Source organism: Vulpes vulpes, chromosome 1 (assembly GCF_048418805.1).
Source record: "Vulpes vulpes isolate BD-2025 chromosome 1, VulVul3, whole genome shotgun sequence".
Classification (NCBI taxonomy): domain Eukaryota; kingdom Metazoa; phylum Chordata; class Mammalia; order Carnivora; family Canidae; genus Vulpes; species Vulpes vulpes.
This window is the reverse complement of record NC_132780.1, coordinates 124,686,921-124,712,223: the sequence shown is the minus strand read 5'-3', so window position 1 is coordinate 124,712,223 and position 25,303 is coordinate 124,686,921. Positions and strand designations below refer to the sequence as shown.

The window sequence follows — 25,303 nt, the reverse complement described above, 5'->3', positions numbered from 1 at the left end:
ACACTGTACTTCCTAAGCTAGAGCCAGTTCTGCCCTTGGAAACAAGAGTTTCATAAATATGGCTGGGCAAGGTTCCAGATGGCAGAGGAGGGGGGAAGGGGGGAGAAAGCCTGGAGCAGTACAGCCCCCACCCCCTTCAGGAAGCATGGATAAGGATTTGAGAAAGGGCAGCAGGATCAGCCAGGTGTTTGTCAGAAAGGAGATAACCTTGTAAGAATAAGGATGTCGGAAGCAGAAGAGGAATGAGCAGAGAGAAAAAGCCATTGTGCTGGAAAGAGTGGGACCATGGGTAGATGAGGCCTCAGAGCGGGTGCAAGGGGAGAGAGGTCCTGCCCCCTTCTCTGAAGCAAACTGATAGAAATCAGAGAGGGAGGAGGAAACAGATAAATTAAGGAGAGGGATGAAGTCAGCCTGCCTGGGATACATTGTTCTTCAGGTAAAATAGCAAACTAGCCCACCTATGAAGGGCCAGGATAGGCTTGAGGTACTGGGAAAAAGGGGAGCAGACCATCACTGGTCAGCATCCCTAGAGGACGAACAGCAGGACTGCGTTGAGGTGGGCTAAGAGGGATGAGGCAGGGACCTCGGGCATGGTGAGAGCTCTGTTGGGGTCTAGCCATAGTGTCCATGACAGGTTCTTACTTGAGGGAAGGCAAATCAAGCTAGTGCGTGCATAAGTGGGGAGGGCCCAGGGAAGGGAGGAAATGTCTTGCTGGATCATGAGCTCCCGGGGAAGAGGGGACAGCAGATGTTTTGTTCATCTGCTATCCATCCTTTCTCAATGTATAGGGGAATATCAGAAAGGATCAAAGGTAAGGGACTAAGGCCATAGACACACATGTCAGAGTTAAGGTCTTGGACACGCATGGCCAAGGTAAGGAGGTGGAAAACCTCGGTACCAAGAAGGCTGAGCCACCATGAATATGTAGGAGAATGGATCATTGACATGGGTGCTGCAGTTACAGAGGGTGATAAACAGAGATGAAGAATGAGAACCCCCTGCTGACGTCAGCGTGCATTATGGAGGTGGATCTGAGAGGGTGCAAAAGTAGCCAGGCTTTGAAAAGGCAATACAGATGCTCGCAGAGTCGTCAAAAGAGCCATTCCTTCACTCATCTCATTCCTGCTGTGGGCCTGCCTGTGTGAGGCTTTGGTTCCAGGAGCTTCAGGACAGAGATAAAATGGAAGAAGGAGGAGGGGACGGAAGGTCTGATGTTCTAGAAGTGACACTGATCCCCTTCCCTAGAGGCAGGGCAGGACAAGGTCGGGGAAGAGACAAGGCTAAAAACAGGGGCAGTTAAGGCTTCCCTGACTGAGCCAGAAGAGGGACAGTGCTCAAAAATTTCAGGGGCTATCAGGCTCCAGTTAGGGCAACTGGGGAAGGCGGGGAGTGGGAGGGTAGATGGAAACAAGAAAATGCATCAAGGGAATTAAACCAAAAGTTTGGTCCATGTAGTAATAGTTCTGCAAGATGTCAATGGATATATAGGATTTTTTTTTCCCCAAGGGAATGAGGTTACTCTGTAGTTCGGGAGATGGTTTCATGTGTTTAATAGACATGCGCTTTCATGAACATGGCAAACCTCCAGGAGGCAGCTATGATATGCATTCCCACACTTAGGAGTATAGAACCCCTTTTTCTTTTTTTGAGGCTCGTCTTGTGGGACTGCTGTTCTATAGAACACACTTTGAGAGACCTGGGTCCAGGTCTCTGCTCTGCCCATGAGATTGTGGCACAGCAGCCACACAGATGACGTTGGTGAGAGATAAGGAGGCAGAGAGGGACATCAGGGGTGGCCAAAAGGAGGGTGTGAGTGCACAGAAAGGTCACAGAGGTGAGATGAGCTCTGTACAAGCAGACTGGATAAAGGGCACACAAGGGTGCTGTTCGGGGCGGGGGGGGGGGGCACGCATGCGCTCAGAAGAAGCCGGAGGGGGCAAAGGGGGAATGCCCAGGTCTTGAATGCAGAGCAGGATGGCCAGGCTGGAAAGACAGAGGCTCCCTGAGGCACAGCCACAGATCCTGTCACACTCACGTGCACACACCCACATGCAGAAGCTGTAGGGCTGTGCTGGATTATTCCAAATGTGCGTTCCCATGGCAGCACAGGCTCCTTTTCCCTGGCCACGCTGGGGGCACTGGCAGAGGAGGGCAGGCACAGCCCTCCGCTTCTCCGCTCAGAAAGAAATGCGATTGCTACACTGCATTATTTAATTCTGGGTTGTTTTGTTTTGTTTTGTTTTATTCTTGTGTTTCTTTTCTTTTAAAAGCTCAGGATATAAGAGGCTTTACTGGTTTGTTTCCTGTTTCTGTTATTGTTTTTTTTATTATTATTATTATTTTTTAGATGCAGCCAGCTGTCTCCTTAGCATCCTCAGCATCCGTCCCCAGCATGGAAAGACAATGTTCCCTAAGTCCAAAAGCTCCTGGCACCATGCACAGATGAATAAGACGTGCCTCAGGCTGCTCAGCCCACATCAGTACAAGGGAGTGAATGCACACCCCCAGCCCCCTTGCTCCTGCCCTGGCAGACTTCTACCTGCCTCGTGCTGGACGGCCTTCCTGGCTCTTTGCTCCTGTGTGCTCCCTTAGGACAACTCTCTAGAGTTGGGCTGGCTGGGCCCCCGCCTCAGGGCTCCAGCTGAATTTACATGAGAAAAGACAAGGCTTGGGGGCAGCCCAGGCGGCTCAGCAGTTTAGCACCGCCTTCACCCAGTGCGTGATCCTGGAGGCCTGGGGATCGAGTCCCAGTCCCGCGTGTCGGGCTCCCTGTGTGGAGCCTGCTTCTCCCTCTGCCTGCGTCTCTGCCTCTCTCTCTCTCTGTTTCTCATGAATAAATAAATAAAATCTTTTTAAAAAAAGAAAAAAACAAGGCATGAACAATCAAACAAGGGTTCCCATGTCAGAATGTACTGTATCTGCACTCCTATGTCCTACACTGACGCAGGACAGGATGGTGTTCAGAGGCTCTGCATTCAAGCCAGAAAGGCCTCCTGGAGGAGGCAAAGTAGGAACTGACTTGGGAAGGAGAGGAGAGGCTCAAGCTGGCAGAAGGTATGGATAGAGCACCACAGGTAGAGGAAGTTTGGGCACAAGAGAAATGCGAGGATTAGCAGGATACCCAGGGGACAGAAGACATCAGGTTAAATGAGGCTCAGGGCCATGAGGAGGAAGAAGAAGAAACGAAGTGATGGGGCTCTACTTGCGAGCAGAGAGTCAGCAGTAGGGGCCTGCGGGCCACGTCCTGGAAGGCAGCAGCTTAGCGCTGCCCAGTGGCCCCCGGGGCTTCCACGCAGGGTCCTCCCACATGTCCAGCAAGCAGCAAGCACTCCGATCCACAAAGGCTTTTCAGGTTGTCTCACTACACTTCTACCCACCCTGAAATCACTGCCCACGGTCCCACCAAGGGGCGGTTCAGCCTGTGTTGCAACACGTTCAGTGACGGCCTCACTACCTGCTAAGATGTGTAAGCACCTGACACTAACGGGGAAAGGCAGCTTCTCAGTGTCATCTCGCGGCCACAACCGTAAAACACAGGTATCGCTACTGCTGCTGCTGCTGCTGCTGCTGCTACAAATGATAGTAACAATAACAACAAGGAGTGCATTTTTTTTTTTTTTTAAGGAGTGCATTTAGTACGTTAGGTACCCCCATCACACACTGCCCTCACCTCCCATCTCCACACTCTGAATCATCAGTGTCTCACCTTCCTCTCGGGCAGGAGGCAGGAGGCCCCTGCTGCTTGGTCTTTCCTCCCCCCAAGCCCCTCCTCTCTCTCTCTTCTCTCCATTTTCTCTGTTGCCCATCAGGCAGGCCAAGCAGCACCTGGGGAACGAAGCCATAGACTGTGGGCCATATTTGCTCTTTCCCTTTGATTTTATCACCACTCCTTGTAGACAATCAGGATTATCCAGAAACAAAGGCGCAGTCCACAAGGCACGAGCACTAGGCTGTGTTTCTTTCAATGTGCTCCTTGGTGGGGCATTGCCATTAGGCCAGCCCCTGCTGGAGAGTCTATAATGGAGGCCTGCGATGGAGCCCAGAGTGACGCTGGTGCCCCGGTAGCTCGCCTTCAATTATATCACAGGCCACCAAACTGAAAGGTCCAGATAGTAAATAATTTAAACTCCTGGCCATCTGGGCTCTGATGAAACTACTTGGCTCTGCTGTTGTAGTTAGCAAGTAGCCACTGACACCACCCGTAGCAGGCTGAATAGCAGCCCCCCAAAATATCAGGCCCTAATCCCTGCAACCTGTAAATGTTAGCTTATTTAGAAAAAAAGACTCAACAGATGTGACTACGTCGAGGCTCCTGAGATGGGAAGATTATCCTAGGTTATGTGAGCAGGCCCTAAATGCAGTTACAGGTATCTTCCTTCAAGGGAGGCAGAGGGAGATCTGATACAGACGGAAGAGGAAAAGGCAATGTGACCACAGAGGCAGAGATGGGAGTGACATGGCTGCAAACCCCGGAATGCTGGCAGTCACCGGAAGCTGGATGAGGCAAGAGGCAAGCTCTCTCTTAAGAGCCTCTGGAAGTTGGGACGCCCGGGTGGCTCAGCAGTTGAGCATCTGCCTTCAGCCCAGGCGTGACCCTGGGGTCCCGGGATTGAGTGCCACATCGGGCTCCCCGCAGGGAGCCTGCTTCTCCCTCTGCCTGTGTCTCTGCCTCTCTCTCTCTCTGTGTCTCTCATGAATAAATAAATAAATACTTAAAAAAAAAAAAAGAGCCTCTGGAAGTAGCACAGACCTGCTGACACCTTGGTTTCAGACCAGCAAATTGGATTTTGAATTTCCAGCCTCCCGAACCATGAGAGAATACATTTCTATTGCTGTATGCTACCAAATCTGTGGTAACTTGTTACAGCAGCAATAGGAAACTAATACTACCTAAACACGTGCACGTGGCTGTGTTCCAATAAAATTTTACTTACAGAAACAGGTGGCTGGCTCACAGGCTATAGTTTGCTGACCCCTGAATCAGACATCAAAAGATCCAGGTGCACAGATGAGTTGGAGAAGAAAGTCGGAACTAAATATTTGCAAGTCATGATTCAGAAAAATAAATAAATGAATACAAACACTCAACCGGGTTCCCTTTGCCAAGAAGGAAAGATAAAGAGGAGCTAGAAAGCATTTTAATCTCCTACCCATGATCGGCTCAGAGATGAACCCAAATAAAATCTCTGGGAATGTGTGAGGTAAACAGACTCCTCCAGCTGGAGCACCTCCCATAGAGACCTCAGTGGCCCATGAGGGACCTGATAGGCCTGGGAGGGTGGGGTGAGGTCAGGTGTATGGTTGTGAACATCTCCCAGAGCATCCAGCTGGGATCCAGGCTCTCCCTCCTTTTTCTGACTGTCCCTGGAGCAAGGATGCAGCCATCCACTCCAAATGCCACCCCCCCCCCCAACTTCTCTCTCATACACTGAGAAGTGATTGCTTACACGCATGTGCGTATACACCCTTCCAGGTCCCTTTCAGACCAAAGTTCCACAGACACTCACCAGACACGAAGGCCACTTTTTCCTTTAGGATAGGAAGGACATCAGAAGCTTTCAAACCATCATTCCGAAAAGACCCTGTGGGATGACAAAACAGAAGGAATCAGGATGAAAGAGGTCAGACGGATGAATCCCTGGGTCCCTCCCTCAGCGGCCCAACCCCATCACGCGCCAGCAAGTTGTGCCTTGTTCAGGTGCTACAGCCCAGCCCAGTGGGACAGGAGAAGGTCCACAACAGATAAGACACTTCCACATGATGCCAGGCCACAGAGGTGTCCCTTCCAGGGAGAGGACGGTCCAGGTTGCCCCCACCACATATACAAAGCTCCGTGCCTCGCAGGCAACAACCACAGCCCTGCAACTTGACGACGGGGCTTTTTAAAAGCCACTTTTGTACCTCTTTGCCTAGCATGGTGTCTGGTACACAGTAAGCACTCAGTAAATACCAATGGAACAGGATAATTAATATCAAGATGGACCACAATGCCCTAAATAATTGTGTTTGCCTTTCCTCTACCTGGCACAGTGACTCTTAGTTTTCACTATACAAATTATACAAGCAAATCACAATATCCCCAAGTGGGAAGCAAAGTTGAATGCAATACCCTTCTTCCTCCTCCCCCTCAATGTCACCCTCACCAGTCCACAACACACAGGAGGTGGGGAGACATCAGTCTCCTGGGAAGGAAATGCACTCCCTTCTTCAGCAATTCATTCTCTGCCTAAATTTTGCTCCTCAGCTTCAAAGTCCTCTCTGGGGTCCAGCTGACTTCCTGTTAGGGGGTTGGAGGCAGAGGCCTGTGGCTCACATAGAATGGAAAATAATGATGTGCCACGAGAAACAATAACCTCAAAGGACAACCCAACCTGGTGAGTTCAAGCCACATGGGAAGAGAAGCCCCCCGCCCCCCACCACATACACACATATAAAATCCCAGGTCGGCCCACTGCGCCCTTACATTTAACCCAAGCACCCTACAAGGACTCTCAGGGAGAGCCAGCCCACACTCTGTGAGCTATAACTGGAATCTCTGCTGTATATCAGCACGAGGCTATCACACACAAGGATCCCAGAGGAGAGGAGGTTCTGTGTCAGCTCAGTGAAACAGAACCAGAGACCACGGGCAACCGTCCTAGTGCCTTTCCCCACTTGGCTTACTCCCTCACAGTCCCAGTTTGACAATCTGCAGAGAAACGTACTGGGAAGGATGGTCCCACGCAGGGCTTTCTTAACTTCTAAACCCTTACTGCTTCAAGAGACTCAACTGGGAATTCTGGTAACAGCCCAAGATTAGAATCACTGGCTTAGGGGAGGGAAATGAGCCAGTTGCACACTCCACCAAAGAGGAGGAAAGATGTGTCTCCGGTTTCCATGGTCAGGGGTTATGTCCTGACCCCAAACAAATTTCCAAAGTATCTCTGACCATTTCATCAATTCCTTCTCCATTTTTCACTACATAAATACAGTGAGCCTTTTTATTCATCATTTGCTTCTCTTTACAAGCTGGCCCACGGCACCCAATGCCAGAAGAACCTCCTCCAAGGCTCACTCTGAGAATGAAAAAAATATGGCAAAAAAAAAATTAAGAAAAAACAAGTCCAACTATAAGCATTGTTTTGTACACATCTTTACGCTCTTTGTGTCCCAACACAGGAAAACTTAAATCTTACTAGTAGAAACCAGTTAGGATCAATGTAAATTATTATAGAATTTACAAATATATAGGTTTTTTTTTTTTTCAGCTTCATGAAATAAGATGTTTCAGTTTCCTTGGCTTGGTGTCTGCACCAAGCAGACAAGGATCATCTCTAGCTGATGCGTAAATTGTTTGAGTAGAATGATGCCTCTGTTGTCATATATGGAATATATGTGTACATCAGTTTTAAGACATTCTCCTCTATATCACTACATACACTAGTAATTGCTATAGGAAAAAAATTATAAGAAAAGTTCAACTTCAGTCCCGTCTACTTCCAGATTATTTATAAATCCAAAAAGATCAAGGCTTGGGATGCCTGGGTGGCTCAGCGGTTGAGCACCTGCCTTCAGCCCAGGGCGTGATCCTGGAGACCCGGGATGGAGTCCTACATCGGGCTCCCTGCATGGAGCCTGCTTCTCCCTCTGCCTGTGTCTCTGCCTCTCTCTCTCTCTGTGTCTCTCATGAATAAATAAATAAAATCTTAAAAAAAAAAAAAAAAGATCAAGGCCCAAATGAATGAGATTTTACTGTATGACAAGAATCCACACAACCTTCTCTCCAAAACCCCTGTCCTATTTTTCCTACTGCTCTTCCTCTCCCCTACTTCCTTTAAAGTATGCAAGATGGCTTTAATTCCATGAAGTCCCCAGACATTAAGGAAGACCTCGGAAGTTGCTATAATGGAAGCAAAAGGTTCCCTCACCTACCCCCTCATTGCTTCCACTCACGGAAGGAGAGCACGAGGGAGCTCTGAATTCCATCCCTCACAGCCCACTCATCATGCCCCACCTGTTTCTTCTCCCCTCCAGACTCCAGGGCCTGAGAAAAAGGCGGTGGCTTTTCCCAGCAGCTTGTAACCATTGGCAATTGGCTGGAGTAAATGTCAGTATCTCGGGTTGGGCTGGTCCAAGATCCCAAGGGCTTCCTCTTCCCAGGCCAGAGTATTCCCCGGTCCAGGGGAGAGCACAGCTGAACTACCTCCCAGGTTGTGAGCCTACCATAAGAAAACCTAAAGTATCTAGATTTACAAAATCCTTAACTTGGGGATAATCGTTTCCAACAACAACAAGATTTTTCACATTATAAAAGGATTTGCTCCAGGGTCTCTTTAAATAAAAGTTGCCTTAATGGTTTGAATTAGTTTTTCATTTGCCAAAAATTGAATTACAAACAACTTTTCAACAATGTATGCATTATGTAAAGCCAAGCAGAGCTAAACTAATTAGCCCAGCAGCTCAGAAGTTGGCGACCTTGAGTAGAAAACCTATTTGCTCTGGCTGAAGGTCCTATGTATCAATTCCCCCAGGCCCTTGTGAAGCCAGCTGTGGGGCTCTAGAATAAAGGGGAAGTCCATTGAACACGAATTCAAACAGGACCAATGAAATAGCAACATGTTTTCACTATCAGGTACATGTCTGAGCAGACTCATAGAAAATGTTCGATAAATATTTGATGAAAGGATAAAGAAATGAATGAAATGGTAACCCTTCCTCAAGTGACATGCGCGAGGTCAGCGGCCTCATCTGTCACACCAGGTGCTGGTGATCTGCGTAGATGATCTCCAGGGTCCCGCTCAGCTCTGAGAGTCTGAGACTTTTTTAAACCTTTTCTTCATATGTATTGGCCTTTCAGATCCTCGGATTATCAGATCAATATGCTTTGAGAGAAAGTCCTGGAAACGAACTCCCTAACAAGGTTCAGTGTGCTTTGGGAAGATAAAACAGCTCTTCGCTGGCCTCCCAGGGTGTTCTTTCCCAGGAATCCGCTCAGGAACTGGGATGCCCAAGACACTTCACTCCATTGTGCGGACATCCCAAGGTACCAGAATGGAAGGCTAGTGATGGGAGAACTTCTGTACGGCATACACACCTCGGAGGAGGCAGGCCGACCTGACCTGCAATTCCTATCTCTGATACAAGGTATATTTGATAATAGCACTATTACCCTACAGACTCTAGACCAACCACAGATCAGCTTCCCCCTTTCAAAGAAGTGCCTGTTGAAACAGCAGGCCCCTTGCTAGCTCTCAAGAAATCCTGAGAAGAAATTAAAGCCCTGGTGCCTTTGGAGTTACTGTAGGAAAAAAAGAACCAGAGGGCACCCTCATGGACCTGACCCAATGTGAGTTCCGTGCTTTCTCTTAAGGACAAAGGCATGCTTCGCTGGCATTCAGCACTAATCCCACCCCATTTGTGTCCTGCTGCTGTCAGAATTACAAGCCTGCTGTTCAGTTAATTAGCAAAGTTGAAATGCTCCACATCTATTAGGGAAGTAAAAATTACCACCGCCATCTCCCCAGGATCTCCAGCATGGAACTTCTCTAAGCCCCACTTTTGCCTCCTCCTTGCTCCAAACGTGTTATGCTTCCATTGCTGCTGCCTGTTCCCCTTCACTTTTCCTAGTCAGCCTTCCCCATGCGGGAAAGCGCCCACCTCCACCACTCTGGCTCCCAGCTTCTGCAGGGCCCCACGTGGCAGCAGTAGGGCTGGCCCTTGGGTCAAAAGCCCTCCATCGGTTGCTTCATGACTCCGGGAAGGCAGTGAGTACCCCAGGGCCACTGCATGCATTGGGCTCCATGCTAGCCTCCTCCAGGAAGCGATGCTGATCTCAACAAGTGAAGACACAAGCAGCTAAGTGTTGAGCATTTGGAGGTGCAAGGTGCTAGGGTACCTAACCCATACATTGCTCTTTATTCCCTTTTCGTTCTAGGCCACACTCCCTTAATGTGCACTCACTGTAAGTATTTTAATATTATCTCATTGCCTCAAGTGGGCCTGACCCTGCTTCACCAATGCTCAGCCAGGCCTCGGCCTCCTCCTTCCACTCCATCCCTGTGTGTCCGGCATGGAGGCCCTGATCAAAGTGGCCCTGAATCACCGACAGACTGGTGCACAGAAGATGTTTAGTTTACAGTTGAGAATTCGAAGAGCTCATGAGGTGGAGCCTTAGTTTGGCGTAATTAGGACTGTTTCCTCTTTCAGAGTCATTCTTTCATCAATTCTTCAGTGAGCACCTATTACGTGCTATGCCTTATGTGAGGCATGGCAGTACTTAGACAAATAAGCAGCAGACCCCACTCTCCAGGCGGCTTGCAGGCAGAGATAGGCAGCTAAACAGGTAGGACAGTGAGCTGTTATCCGAGATAGGACATCACCTGAACAGAGTGCAAGGGAGCTCAAAGGAAAGGTGAGCCCTAAAGCCTCGCTACTCAAAGTAACAAGTATCACCTGACCAGCGAGGACCTTGCTAGAGATGCCAAATCTAGGCCTCATCCCAGACCTGCTGAATCAGAACCTGCATTTTAACAAGAAACCCCAGTGACTCATATACACGATGCATTTAAGGAAGATCTATACACTAAAGTAGGTCTTTCTATTCCAGAGTTGCCTCAGAGACAAAGATAGGTAAAAACATCCTTTAGCCTAATCTAAGTAGAGCCTCTAAAATCTGATCTAGTGCTGCCCGTCACCCCTCCCACCTCCACCATGGGAAGACCCCTCACCATCGCCCAATAATTCCAAAAAGTCAGCCACTACCCTAGAACCTGTCACCCAGATTCGGCTCTGGAGTGAAAAGGCTATCAGAGAGATAGAGAAGTTTCCCCCGCCAGGGCACTGAGACTGGACCATGTCTTGTTTTTTGGCGTAGGAGTAGTTGTGAACAACATCTGTCCAAACCGTTCAGAATTTTGGTGGCTTAAACCATTCTCTCATGTATCAGATTTTTTTTCTTTTTTTAAAGATTTTATTTATTTATTCATGAGAAACACAGAGAGAGAGGCAGAGACACAGGCAGTGGGAGAAGCAGGCTCCATGCAGGGAGCCCGATGCGGGACTCGATCCTGGGACTCCAGGATCACGCCCTGGGCCGAAGGCAGGCGCCAAACCGCTGAGCCACCCGGGCTGCCCATGTATCAGATATTTTAATTTCACAACGAATCTTCCTCACTACCCCAACCCTCAGAGCCCCGCCTTCTCTAACTGCTCTCAGAGTCATATAGGACTCAGATGCATTTACAGATCAAGACACCATCTCTGAGATGGCCCTGGAGGACAAGGAGCCGGTCGGTTTATGACTCTTCACCGCACCTGCACTCTCCACTCCCAGCCCTGAACGCTGGGCAACACTGGATGAGAAACAGAGGAAGGAGAGGTGCCCCTACCTAGGAGCTCCACATCTAATGAGATCACAGTGCTCATCTCAGGCAATTCTCTCCCTTGGAGGGAAGACCCAGTTTCTGCCCTCTGAGAGTCTTCAGCCCAGTAAAATACCCAGTGCCCATTTCCCGTGACACCAAGAGGTTGCCAGACTTGGTATGAAAAACAATTTACAGTTCTGAGGTTCTGATGAAGACCCTCTCCCCGCCCCCAGCCTGGCTGTCCTTTATCCCCCCATATCCTGGTTTTTGGTGCCATCACCCGCTAACAAACCCAAACAGAGCCTAGACCCACCTAGACCCCTCCCAGTCCTACATTCCAAATATCAGTTCACTCGCTTGGTCCTGCTAACTCCACCTCTTCAATTTCTCTCAAATCCATCACTTCTTGTGTGCAGTTTCCATAATCTCCTTGTCAAGTGGAGCCATCCCTGACTGTGCCTCGTACTTCATCATCTCTTCGAAGTCATTCCTATGTTTTCATTCTACTCACCATTAACGGATTCCAAGGCCCTGAGGGTAGGGGCCATGTCTTACCCTTGGCCCTACCCCCAGCACTTAGCACAGTGCCTGTCATACAAAAGAGACTCCAGAGATACTGGACTGAAACACGTGGGTCCTAAGAAGACAGAGAGTTAGAGTGGTGTGAGTAGGAGGCGACTTATAGGGACAGCTCCCCCGGGAGGTGGTCTTTGAACCAGGGTTCGAGTCCGGGCCACAGATTAGTGTCCTGGTGGCAAGTGGCACCAGCCAAGACAGAGAGGAAGGGGCAAGTAGGTCACGGGCCAGAGATGGAGAGAGCATACTGGCTGAACAGAAAAGCAGGGTGAGCGAATGATGGAAAGGGGGGCACGGAGGTGGTAGGTGGGTTCCGCGATCGCACTCTGAACCCGATACCTCCCGAGGGCGGGCTCCTGGGAAGGCATCAGTAAAGATGTGCCTGCGGGTACCTTCAGAAGCTCAGGGAGCTGGGACTGCCCCACAGCACAGGCCAGAGCTGCGGGAATCTGAGAGGAGGGCTGTGGTTCCAGAACAGAGCTGGAGCCAGCAGGCTCTGACTGCAAACCCCATTCCACTGTGCAAGGAGCTGGGGGAGGATGAGACACGTGGCCCTTGCTGAGGTGGCGGCTGGAATATGGGGGCGGGGGGCACTGGAACTTCGTCTTTTTATCTTCTCCTGAAGTTCCAAGAGAAGCCAGAAGAATGCTTGTCTGTGAGGCACCTGCTGGGAGCTCTGGGAGCTGCCAGCCTGAGGAAGACCCCATGGAGGTGCCATGTGGACCCTGAATCATAAAGGAAAGAGCCTTAAGGATGTAAGGACGTGGTCCCTTCCGTGCAGGGACTTGATGGGCAAGGCCCTGGGGGAAGACACTGTCGTGCAGCGGGGGACGGGAAGGAAGTCACGCTGGGGAGAGGCGATGACCTTCATCCCCCCACTGTCCCTTGTCTCCTTCACCTCTTTCCTATAACACAAGAGGAGAGAGAGGTGGCAAGAATGAGAGGAAATGGGTCAGAGCAAGAGAGGACAAGCTGTTGAGAAAGATACACAGGGACGCCCAGGTGGCTCAGCAGCTGAGCGCCTGCCTTCAGCCCAGGTGTGATCCTGGAGACCCGGGATCGAGTCCCACGTTGGGCTCCCTGCATGGGGCCTGCTTCTCCCTCCTCCTGTGTCTCTGCCTCTCTCTCTCTCTCTCTCTCTCTCTCTCTGTCTCTCATGAACAAATAAATAAAATCTTTAAAATAAAAAAAAGAGAGAGAGAGAACCACAGGCACCCAGAGGTGGAGGTGAGTGTCTTGTCTCCTCTTCACAGATGCTAATGAGCGGTTGAGCAACTGGCTGCTGTCAAGCTCCTCCAGCAGCCACACACAGGTTCCTTGGAGCTCTAGTTAAAACAACTGCCACTGAGGCAGGACATGCGCGCTGACAGGAAGGAATAAATGTGTCAGAGAAAGAGACTGGGCAGCCCTGTGGGAACACACAGCGCGGGGTGCGGATGCACCAGCCTGTCTGTCCCCCACCTGGGGATCCACCTGCCCACAGTGCTCCCCGCAGCCTCAGTCCCTCACCAGGGACACCTGCCAATGTGGAACCTGCCCCAGCAGCGTCCTCCCTCCCTGTGGCGGAGCTCTCCTCCTCCCTGGCACTTCCAAGACAAGGGCATTCACAAGCCTCAGCCAACCCGACTTCAGTGGAGAAAGGGAGAAGGGGAAAAGCAAAGACACGGGCTCCTCTTTTAAATACGAAGCCTTGGGGATCCCTGGGTGGCTCAGCGGTTTGGCGCCTGCCTTTGGCCTGGGGCGCGATCCTGGAGTCCCGGGATCGAGTCCCGCGTCGGGCTCCCGGCATGGAGCCTGCTTCTCCCTCCTCCTGTGTCTCTGCCTCTTTCTCTCTCTCTGTGTGTCTATCATAAGTAAAAATAAATAAATCTTTAAAAATAAATAAATAAATAAATAAATAAATAAATAAATAAATAAATAAATAAATACGAAGCCTTTCCAAGCAAACCCTCTTGGTCTCATGCATCGTGATGCAGCAGACGTGATGCAGCAGTCAGGGACTTGAGATGACCGTCGTCATTACACCAGGGAGAAGCGAAGTCCGACACACACTTATTCATCACTCCCCACAATGTCCATTCCCCGCCCTGCGGCATGGTGAGCTGTGTATCTCCTCCCGGCGTCCCCACCCCCACCCCCCCCACCCCCCCACCCCCCCCACCCGTGCCTCCTCCCCTGCCCAGGCTGAGCTGGTTCCTCCTGTGCATGTCACAGGGCAGGCCCCTCGCTCTTGTGCCATCTCCACTGCCACCCCTGGATCCCTCCGGATGCGGGGCCGGGTGCCCACCTCTGTGTCTCCAGTGCCCAGGACACAGCTTCGGAGCAACGGTGCCCTCCACACCGACGATGCTCACGGACTGCTGTACCCCTCCCTGCCCCTGTCCTTCTCCCTGCCCATTTCTACCCCGATCTTCGTCTTTCTCTCTCTCAGGCTTCCACATGAACTCTAATTGCGCCAATTTCAATATTAACTCTCCAAAGTCAATATTAGATATAAAGGCCCGGCTAATGGGCTACTTTTGAAGAGCAGAAAATTGTAACACCATTGCTAAATTAGCTGCATTAAAGATCACTAATAATTAGCACTTTAAACATGTGGGTGACACCTCTCTAAGCCCAGCTAATGAGCAAACCGTTTCTGTTTATTCTTCACAAGATTTAATATTAGCTGAGTTGAGACCTCAGCTGTGATACACACAGGCTCCCTCGCTCACCCTGCCTCAATCCCTCCCTCCCCAGAAAACTTGACAACACGCAGTGTTCTCTAGACATAAGAAAATGGCCACTCCAGAAGTGGTTCTGTCTGCCCATCACTTTCGAAAAACTGATTCTTTGCTAACTGACTAGGGTATTTCAAGTGCTCATACCTCATGGATGATGGTGATGGTGGTAGATTTATTGTCTTTTTTGTTACACTGGGTATTATTGTTGCATCGGTCCTCAAAGTAACACAGAACATTAGCCAGTGATGAATTAGTCAGTGATGAATATGAATCAACTGTTGAACATTAGCAGTGTATTTGCTTATATAATATATTCTGAGAGAGTCACAGAGATACTCAGAGGTGGGGGCGGAAGGTATGTGCTGTTCAGACATATTAAAGGCTCAGTCCTTGGGACCCTCAATCTCCATCCCCCTCCCCCTCCCCCAGTGTGCATATCAGTAGTATTTGAATTTGAATTAATTTTAATTTAATCAGGACATGACTTTAGGTTAAAGATGAAACTGTTGACTTGAAAATCTGGCTTTGGCCTCTGTCACAGTGGAACAGCAGGTATGCAAACACGAAAAGGCCCTGGACTTCCCCACTAAACCCTTCGCCCTCCCCTCTACTCTGCCCTGCTCCTCAGAGCTGGAAATGCAGGTGTGGGTAGCAGTAAAGCAGCAAAGGCTGACTGCAGAGCTCAGAGCCAGAGACCTTCATGGGCAGCTCCTAAAGCAGTCCCTCTCACCCCAGCCCACAGCTTCTCCCCACTCCTACCTCCACACTTTCTGATTCCATAGCTGTGCCATTCATGCCCCAGTCTCACTACCCATCAGCGAAAGCAATGCACAGTGACACAGTGGGCACAGACTAGACACAGGCCCACCGCAGACATGGAACACCTAGGGCCAAAGTAATAACCAGGATTGCAGAATTCCAAGTGCAGTCTGACAGGTGAGAAGAACCACACCTGGAGGTCATATTATTGAACAAACTTGAGCAAACTAAAGCACCTCCTCCCACTTCAAGGACATGTGTGCTGCTGTCCTTGGTCCTGAGCTACTCCGAGGGAGTGCCGTCCAGCCTGTCCTAGGATACACGAACCAAATGGGAAAGGGACAGAAATGAAAGAGATATTAAGATATACCTGGGAAATAAACAAATATGAAGAAGTGTTGAAGACACAGAGACATGGAGAGATTACTGGAAAGAATAAAAAGACTTGCTTGGGTATTATTTTTAAATAATTGCAGTAACCCAGAAAGAAAGGTCTGTGCACATCATACACACATACACACGCACACAGCTCCCATGGAAATGAGACAGCATGAACTCCTTATGAATCCCAATACTATGTTTTTCTGGTTGGTCATATCTGAGGGGGATGGATTGGCCATGGAAATATTCCTAAAGTTTTAAGCAATTTTTAAATCTTTCCTAGATTAATACCTTGGGTATCTAAACGCTGCCCAATTCAGCTCAGCAAATATTTACTGAGCATATATATGTTTTAGCAAAGGTTCAGCTACTGTGGACACAATGATAAAAAAGAAATGTGGAGTTCCTGAGTCTAAGGGACTTTTAGTGTAGGGTGTGAATCAGGCATGTCAACATGTAATTTTAATATCATATAAGAAATACAATGATAGAGGTACTTGTGTGAGAGAGATATTCAGAAAATACCAAAGGGATAATAAAACTCAAGCTCTAAGAAATTGTCTAGAATTGAAAAAGTAGTATCTAGAGAAGAGGCAAAGTGTTATGGGATCCTCAGCAAGGTTCTGGATCAGATAGGATAGTGGTAAGTACCAAGGTCTCTCTAGTGGGTTTAAGGGAACACGGAGAAGAGTAGCTAAGACATGTGTTTTTTTCTCCCATGACCCAGACCCTCTCCAGAGTAACAGAAGACAAGTTAATGTTTGCCAGAGATAAGCAACAAACACCCCCTGCAAACCTCCCATAAACAGGAGCCAGATTAAGGTAGAAAAGGAAAATTTTCAAGAGAGAGTTTGACTTGTGATGATGCCTGCTATTTCTTTAGAAAGAAACATAATACTGTCAAGTGCTAAATAAGAAACCAGAGTAATCCAAATATCTCACAAAGCTAGAATCCTTCTCCAGAATTATGGAAAACAAGAAGCTGGGGGATGGGAGGACACTGCCTGCAAAGAGTTGCCTAAGTAACCCTCAACTCTGCTTGCCTGAGGGCAAACTAAGCCACACATTCCAGGAGCAGCTAGTAAACCAAAGCAACGTTCCTAACCCTACCTCAAAAATGTTTGTGGATGGGGAGGGCCATAAACCTCATGAACTTGCACGCAAATTATTGCATATATATCCACAAGTACTCATTTTTCCAAAAAGAAAATCTGCATAATTTCAGTTTTCATCAGATTTTCAAAGGGGTCAATGGCTCTCTAAATGGCTGAAAACCATTTGTCAAAAGCAAGGTCAAAAGAGATCCTACAATCTCTCTTGAGTTCTAACCACTGCACCCTATATCATCCGGCATCTGCCTTACTCATGGTCCACTTCCTAATACTTCACAGATTAGATGGGACCCAATCCTATACTTGAGCTGGCGGAAAAAATTAACTGAAAAGAAATGATTTCGATTTCTTAGCTTAAATAAAAGGAAAGTGGGGCAGATGGTAGGAGATGAAGTCTGTGTACAGGACTCTGTGCTCTAGGGATAAGCTCAATCAGAGGTAGTTCTCTCGCGGCAGTTACTGGGAGCCAGAAGAAGTAAGGCTAAACACAAAAGGGGTTTTACAGACGCCTAGGCAGTGCCTTTCCTGGAAGCTTTCCTAACAGATTCCCAGCCTCTAACCCCTGCTCTATTAATAGAGGGATAACAACTTGACTGAAGTCCCTTCCTGAATCCAAAGGTAGAGCCAGCACCGGGGGTCTGCAAACCTACTTAAGAAGATGTCTTGGGGGCTGGACCATGGTGGGATAAGAAGGGAGTTCTCGAGCTAATTCCCTAGTTAGAGCATGCCTGGCCACTATGTGCCCAACAAGCTGTTCTTTGCATGAGATGGTAAGTTCTCCCAGGGCAGGCATGTCCCTGGAGGCAGCTCACAGCCCTGAGAGTAAAGGACAGGCTCTGGATTTAGAGAGAACTAAGTCTGACTCCCAGCCCCAGAACTTATTAGCTTTGTGCCCTTGGACAATTACTTAACCTCCCTGGGTCTGTTTCATCATCAGAGATAAAGCCTACTTCACAGGCTGTGGTGATAATTAAAGGACAAAATCTATTTGAAGGGACCAGACACACAACTGATGGCTAAGTAAACATAACACTCCTTCCTTCTTCCCTGTTCATCTGGGAAGCCTTAACATGTGGCTTCATATACAGCAAATGCTTATTAATAAGTGTTGATTATGTCAATAAACCAGTGATAAGTGTACAAGTCAGGTGAATAAAGTCAATTCAGAAAACGACAGCTAAAACATGCCTCACCTTTCCACTACATACCTGTAAGCCATGATGCTTACCTGTATGGTTCCTATGAGTATTTATTTTTTTCTCACCTGTACCCAATCTGAGCTATTTGACAAGTGCTCCAACCACTCCTGCTCCCCCAGCCAGTTTCCTCAGATGCAAAGGAAAGCCTCCTGTGCCCAAAGGAACACCAGCTGCTGACTGAGCTGAGCGAGCACTTGCCCCTTCCCCCCGTGTCAAGAGGGTTATGGTCGTGGGCATCCTTCCCACTCTGAGTTCTATGTGTTGGAGCCTGTAGCTGCCAGCCTTATCCTTCCTCCTCAAGCTTCTCTCTCCCACTGCCTTTATGAGGCTGGGCTCTAGACAAAGGTATATGGGTCCAGGTGGCATTTCTGAGAAGTACCTGTAACCTCAAATGCATGCCAATGGCAAGGCCACTGTCTAAGATGAAGCAGCCCTAACATCTGCCTACAGGTGAAACCTTCAGAGCCCCATAAGGAATCCCAGCTGCTTGCAGGGGAAAAGAGTAACATGGCCCGTAGACCTTTTCCTTGGTTGGCCTTGAGCTGTCAGGCCATTGTGAATGGGGAGTTCACAGAGGAAGGAAAGCTAGAGAAGGAAGGCTAGCTCACGCAGAGCTGAGTGTGGAAGTACAAGAGAGTGGCACATAGAAACACAGGTGAGTCGGACCTTCAAAACCACCCGCTATGTAGAATAATGATCCAAGCTGCTAAAATTCTCTGTTCCATGTTCTCTGAAACTATTTTCTTCAACAATTCTTTAACACTTTGATTTTTTTCCCCAGTAATTGGAGAATACCTCCAGGGAGACTGGAAAACCTGGCTCTCTTTGCTCTTTTCCAGCTTCTTTTATTCTTTTTATTTTTTTTTTAAAGATGTTATTCATTTATTCATGAGAGAGAGACACACAGAGACATAGGCAGAGGGATAAGCAGGCTCCCTGCAGGGAGTCTGATGTGGGACTCGATCCCAGGACCCCCCGTCACAGCCTGAGCCAAAGCCGATGCTCAAACCCTGAGCCACCCAGGCACCCCTCTAGCTCCTATTAGAAGGGGAGCCCCTGCCAGGACCAGAGAGCCATTAGTTTGTCTTGTCCATGGATGAATATGCACATATACTCAGTACACAGGTTATGTGCTAAAGACTAGAAAAATGTTAAGATGGGGGGTAAAGGTGCTTATTATGACTTTAAACTAATGAAAAATCTAAATGTTCAACCACACAGGATTGGCAAAGTAATCCATGGCATATCCACTGTATGTAGCCATTAGATATGACACTGTGCAAGAGTAATTAATGCCATGGGAAATTGCACAGTCTAGTGTTATATACGAAAAATAGGTTATAAAGCAGCACATACAAACTTATCCCAATTGTAATATATTGGTGTGTCTAGGCATAAAAACTACAAATATACATGTACACAGTGGTTAACTCTGGAAAATGGGATTAGGGCTGATGCTGTTAATTTTAATGTTTTTTGCTGTCCAATTATTCTTATTTATTTATTTATTTACATTCTTATTTATTTTTGAAATAATTCAAGAAGAGCAAATTCCCTCCTTTGTGTATTCATCTTTCATATGTGAGATCTTTGTATCATATTCATGCACTTAAAAAGTTTAATAATTAAGTTGTAGTTATGATACCATCTGCAACAGCATTTTAAAACTGAACTTATGTAATGTTTAGGATACCATGTTCTGCAGCTGTTCTATGTTCTATGATGTGATTCCATGACAAATAAAAAATGGCTACCATTCATCACAGATGAAGTTGTCTTACGCCTAAAAGAATGGAGTCCAAATAAGCTGTAAAAAGAAAATTAATTTTTTGTTAAATGTCATTTAAAGATTTGCCATGCATGCAAATAGACTTTATCTCAGGAATGCAAGACACTAAAGAAGATTCAAGTGAAATTAAATTCAAATAAAATCAACATGTTTTTGGATTAAAAAGCTAAATATTATAGCAGATATCTGTTGAACGAATCTCTAAGTACCTATTATGTGCCAAAGGGATTTTCAATTATACTTCCATTTGAAAGAGTAAATGGATGAAGGTAATTAAACATTTTGGAGGGGGGGAAAGGATGAATAATGGGGTAGGCTTGCCCTACCAGATATTAAAATATACTTTTTAAAACTACTTTATTAAAAGGTGTAACAGACATAAGAATTAACAGACAAATGAAGGGAGCCTGATTCATTGACCTAATACAGATCTGGCATATTTAAGAACTTAATATATGATAAGGAAAGAATCTAAAAGAATGAGGAAAAGACAAATTATTCAATAAATGGCACTGGAAAAGTGGAGGAAAATAGTCAAGTTAATCCTCACAACTTCATACCATACACCAAAATAAATTTTAGACATAAATTTAAGCCCAAATCTTAAAAATGACATATAAGAAACATTTTTAGAGGAAATATAGGTGTGGAAATTTAACAGATCCCTGAATGAGAAGAGAGTTCTCTGGGCATAAAAGCATTAAAAGAAACCAGAAAGGAAAATATTGATGATTTTGTCTATGGAAAATTTTACACTATATGTCAGAGTATAAACAGAATTTAGAAGGTAAATGACAAGCTGGGGAACATATTTACAACAAATCTGACAGAGAAAGGATTCATACTACTCCCTATTTGAAAAAAAGGCAAAGAATGTAAATAGACACTTCAAAACAGAAGGAGAAATGGCTAATAAACATAAGAAAAAGCAGTCAACCTAATTAGTAATAAAGGAAATGCAAACTAAACAATGAGATCTTTTAAAAATCCATTAAATCTGCAAAGATTTTGAAAAGGCAATAATCCTCAATGCTAGCAAGAGTCCAGAGTTAGCCTTCCCTGCCCACGGTTTTGCTACTGCAACCTTTCCAGAAAGCAATCTGGCAAGATGAATCATGAATAATAACATTATGCATAACCAATGACCTAGTAATTCCCCTTCTGGATGACTATCCTGAGGAACTAAGGAAAACTGAGGACAAATATTTCAAGACAAAGAGTTTCAAGCAGTACTTTTTATTGCAGTTCCAAACAGCAAACAGCCTAAATGTCCAACAGAAGGGGATGAGTTAGACAATCTTGAAATAGCTATAAATAGTTTGAGTAATTTATAATTTTATAAAAGAATGCTCAAAATATGTAAAGTAAAATTAGGATACTAATAATACATGTACTATATATGTTAAGTTGAATCACATGAAATTTGAGACATAACTTTTTTAACCCTCAGAAATAGCAATTTGATGATCCCAAATATAGATATAATGTTTTTCTGGGTTTAGGGATTATGGGGATATTTCATTTTCCTCTTTATACTTTTCAAACTTTCTACAATGAATATGCACTAAACTAAACTAAAATGTTGAAGTTGTATAATTACATGAAGATCATATAAAGAACACCCCAAACTCATATCTACATTAAACCACCTCTTTGGGGATCCCTGTGTGGCGCAGCAGTTTGGCGCCTGCCTTTGGCCCAAGGCGCGATCCTGGAGACCCGGGATCGAATCCCACGTTGGGCTCCCGGTGCATGGAGCCTGCTTCTCCCTCTGCCTGTGTCTCTGCCTCTCTCTCTCTCTCTCTCTCTCTCTCTCTCTCTCTATCATAAGTAAATAAAAATTTAAAAAAATTAAAAAAAAATAAATCACCTCTTTGCTTTTCCCTGCCTAGAGTTTGCAGTCTTTTTGCCTCTTTGATCTTTTTATCTCCATGCTCTTCACCTTTGTCTCTCCTTCAATCTGTAATTTGTTCTTTGAAGTTAATCCCCAGAATAATAAGAAACAAAGTCCTAAAAAGAAAAAGAAAAGAAAGAAGAAGAAGAAGAAGAAGAAGAAGAAGCAGCAGCAAGGTTCTAGAAAGATTCTGACCTGGGCTGTCAGTTCCCTTTCCTCCAGGAAACCTTGCTAGACCACACAAGAGGTTTCTATTGACCCAAAGTAGCCAGTAGAAACACCATAGTCAGTAGAAGGACCACAGAAAAAGGTAGGCAGCATCCTTGTGGGAAATCCGCCCCATTCATGTCACTGCCACTCCTCTAGGGCTGGTACTGAGGTTCCTGCCTCTGTCCTATGGCAGGCATGGAAGGGGGCACCCAGCAGTTTCCCTCCAATAGCATGAATTAATCCCAGTCCTCCCTAGCCTGACAACTTCTTGTGCTCTATATTCTTGCCAGATGTCTGCTGGAGTCCTCATCTACTACATGATGAAGACTCATACTTCTTGGTGACATGTCCTCTCCCACCACCTCGGGACTTACCACCCATGCAGCTCTGGGCCCCATAGGGTGGCAGAAAGAACCGAACTTACAGTGAGATGATCTGGGTTCAACTCATATCAACGTAACGATTTGGGGGAGGCTACTCCTCCACTTTGTCTTTGATTTCTGCAAATGGATATTGCAAAACTACCCTAGCTAGGACTAAATAAATTCAAGGTAAAGCAGCTGCCAAACAGCAAAGTCCCATATAAAAGTCAGATATTAGCTATCATGTCTGTATTGTAGCCTTCCTGTGGAAGTAATTACAGGTTTCATGCCTTTCTGATCTTGAAGTCTACCTATGCTTTTATGCTCCAGTAAAACCTTCCCACAACCATCAGCATCACCACCAATCTCAGGAGAGGCAGCCCCCTGCATTGGTGACATGACCAGAGAGAGCCTGGGTCATCCCATGCCTACCTACACTGCTCTCATATCTCAGCTGTCAGGAAAAATGTGCTCATTGTAACCCTGAACTCTTGGCAGGCATTAGTCTAAAGGGCAAGTGTAGGGCCAGAAATTGAACAACTGTGTGGCTGTGTTCCCATTCCCACTTGGGGAACACAGGGGACATGGTTCCACTGTGGGCTGAGGTCCATGTCAAAATAACCAAAGGCACTTCCTCCAATACTTACATGTGCAATTATCTCAGCACATGCACTAGGACACTCAGATGAACCAAACCTGGGAAGAGACTCTCAGTTCTTCAGGAAATGCTACCCCCTGTAGTGTCCTGTTCCAACCACTTTCTCTTCTGACAATGGAATGTGGTCTTGCGACTGCTAAAATGCATAAAAACTGCCATCCTAGGAATGGGCCAGGACTTCCCTCCTCCATACCTTCACCAGCCTCTCAGAGTAAACCATCACTTCCTCTCACCTCCTCTTCCTACTACCTTCATCCAGAAAGAACTTCTAAATGTGCCCAGTGGCCTTACAAACAGCCCATGTCAGTAAGCTGAAACAATAACCTTCCAGGATGCCTGGGTGGCTCAGTGGTTGAGCATCTGCCTTCGGTTCAGGGCATGATCCTGGGGTCCTGGAATGGAGTCCTGCATCAGGCTCCCCATGGGGAGCCTGTGAGTCTCTTATGTGTGTGTCTCTCATGAATAAATAAATAAATAAAATCTTTAAAAAAAAACAATAGCCTTCCTTCTCCTCAGAGTGCTGACAAATATACTCCTTATCAGAGGCCAGAACCAAGTGGAATGCTAAAGCTAAAAGTCCTCACAGAGCTGGTAGTCCTTCATTTCTAGTAAAGAAAACTGAGAACCAGAGAGGGGAAGGCGGACAAAGTCACACGGTGAGTCCATAAACCCAATTTTAGTCAAGCATTTTCTGCTTCATATCATATGCCCTGAGGAGTACTCCCACTATAGGTGCATTCATACTAAAATGCAAGGATGGGTAGAGGACAGTTTAGATATTTGCTACCCAACACAGTAGCCATTAGCTATATGAGGATATTTAAATTTTAATTAAATAAAATGTAAAATTCAAAAAAATAATAAACTTCAATTCCTTAGTCTCATTGGTCATAATTAAAGCAGTTAATGGATATCACATTGGAGAACATAGAGAACACTTTGCAGAAAACTTCTATTGACAGTGCCAGTCATTTAGATGGCTAGATACCCTACAAATGGTTAAAAGTGCCCTGAGTGCAGGGTCTGTGAGGAGCTCTCTTTGAATTTACTGGGAATGAGCTCCATATCCTATAACCAATGACTGGATGAGTAAAAAAACAGCCCATGATACAGCCAGTGAGGGACTCAGCCAGCAAGGACCCAGGGGCCATAAACATAGATCTGCCATAAACAGATCATAGGAGAGCCACAGTGATGCCATAAACAGATCATAGGAGAGCCACAGTGATCTTCCCTTGGTTTTTTTTTTTTTTTTTTTTTTTTTTGATCTTCCCTTGGTTTAAGCACATGAGCCCAGGGAAGAACAAGTGACTTCTGTCTAGGCCTCTTTTTTCAAAAAGTATGATTGTTAACTTTTCAAACTTGATCAAGTGTTCCAATGGCAACCAAAGCTTTCAGTTACTAACTGCCAACCCTCATGTAGATGCCTTTGAACCTTGGCCACTTTGGAAGGTAGCTATGCCAGAAGGCCAAGAAGTCTAAAAGAGAAGGGAAGTCCACAGGTTTCCTAATGGGAAAATGTCTTCACAAAGCTAGGACATTTTCGGGATCCCTGGGTGGCGCAGCAGTTTGCCGCCTGCCTTTGGCCCAGGGCGCGATCCTGGAGACCCAGGATTGAATCCCACGTCGGGCTCCCGGTGCATGGAGCCTGCTTCTCCCTCTGCCTATGTCTCTGCCTCATTCTCTCTCTCTCTCTCTGTGACTATCAAAAATAAATAAATAAAAATTAAAAAAAAAAAAAGCTAGGACATTTTCTTTTTTTTTTTTTTTAGCTAGGACATTTTCAAGAGACAGTTTGAAACTTGACTGTGTACTTACTTTATAATATCTGATGACCTTCTATTAAGCCAACAAAAAGCTAAATGGTCATACTGGAAATCAGGCCATCATGCTATTGCGAGAAGCCAACTGCCCAATGGCTTTTAAACCCCACAATCCAACACATGGCAGAGTGAGAAGTCACTCAAAAGATTGGGTGAACATTCTATCAAGGAAAAAGTCCCTTTGCAAACAGGTCTGGTTTGTTCAGTCCTACTCAAAATTTCGGGTAATAACCTGATAAAGAAAATTTCTGTCAATAAAAATTAAAGTCAAGAAATTTCTAGATATAAAACCTCCAGTAGAGCTATCCTTTTTAATATAAAGGATCATTCATTAAAATGAGGTCAAAGGGAAGAGAAATTAGCTGCTTATAAAGGTCAGAAAAAGATCAGGCTCTCTGGATATTTTCTTTTTTTTTTTTTTTAGGATTTTATTTATTTATTCATGAGAGACAGAGAGAGAGGCAGAGACACAGG

At 46.4% G+C, this 25,303-nt stretch overlaps 1 protein-coding gene across 50 annotated transcripts in view; it reads right to left on the bottom strand.

Moving 5' to 3' along the window:
* The window catches only part of KALRN (kalirin RhoGEF kinase), a 656,402-nt gene that overhangs the window by 459,169 nt on the left and 171,930 nt on the right, over nt 1–25,303 (bottom strand). For all 50 annotated transcript variants that reach the window (XM_072725283.1, XM_072725286.1, XM_072725313.1 and 47 more), the window contains exon 2: nt 5,509–5,583. In XM_072725283.1, the coding sequence (XP_072581384.1) occupies nt 5,509–5,583 (75 nt within the window). The remainder of the gene's footprint in view (nt 1–5,508; nt 5,584–25,303) is intronic.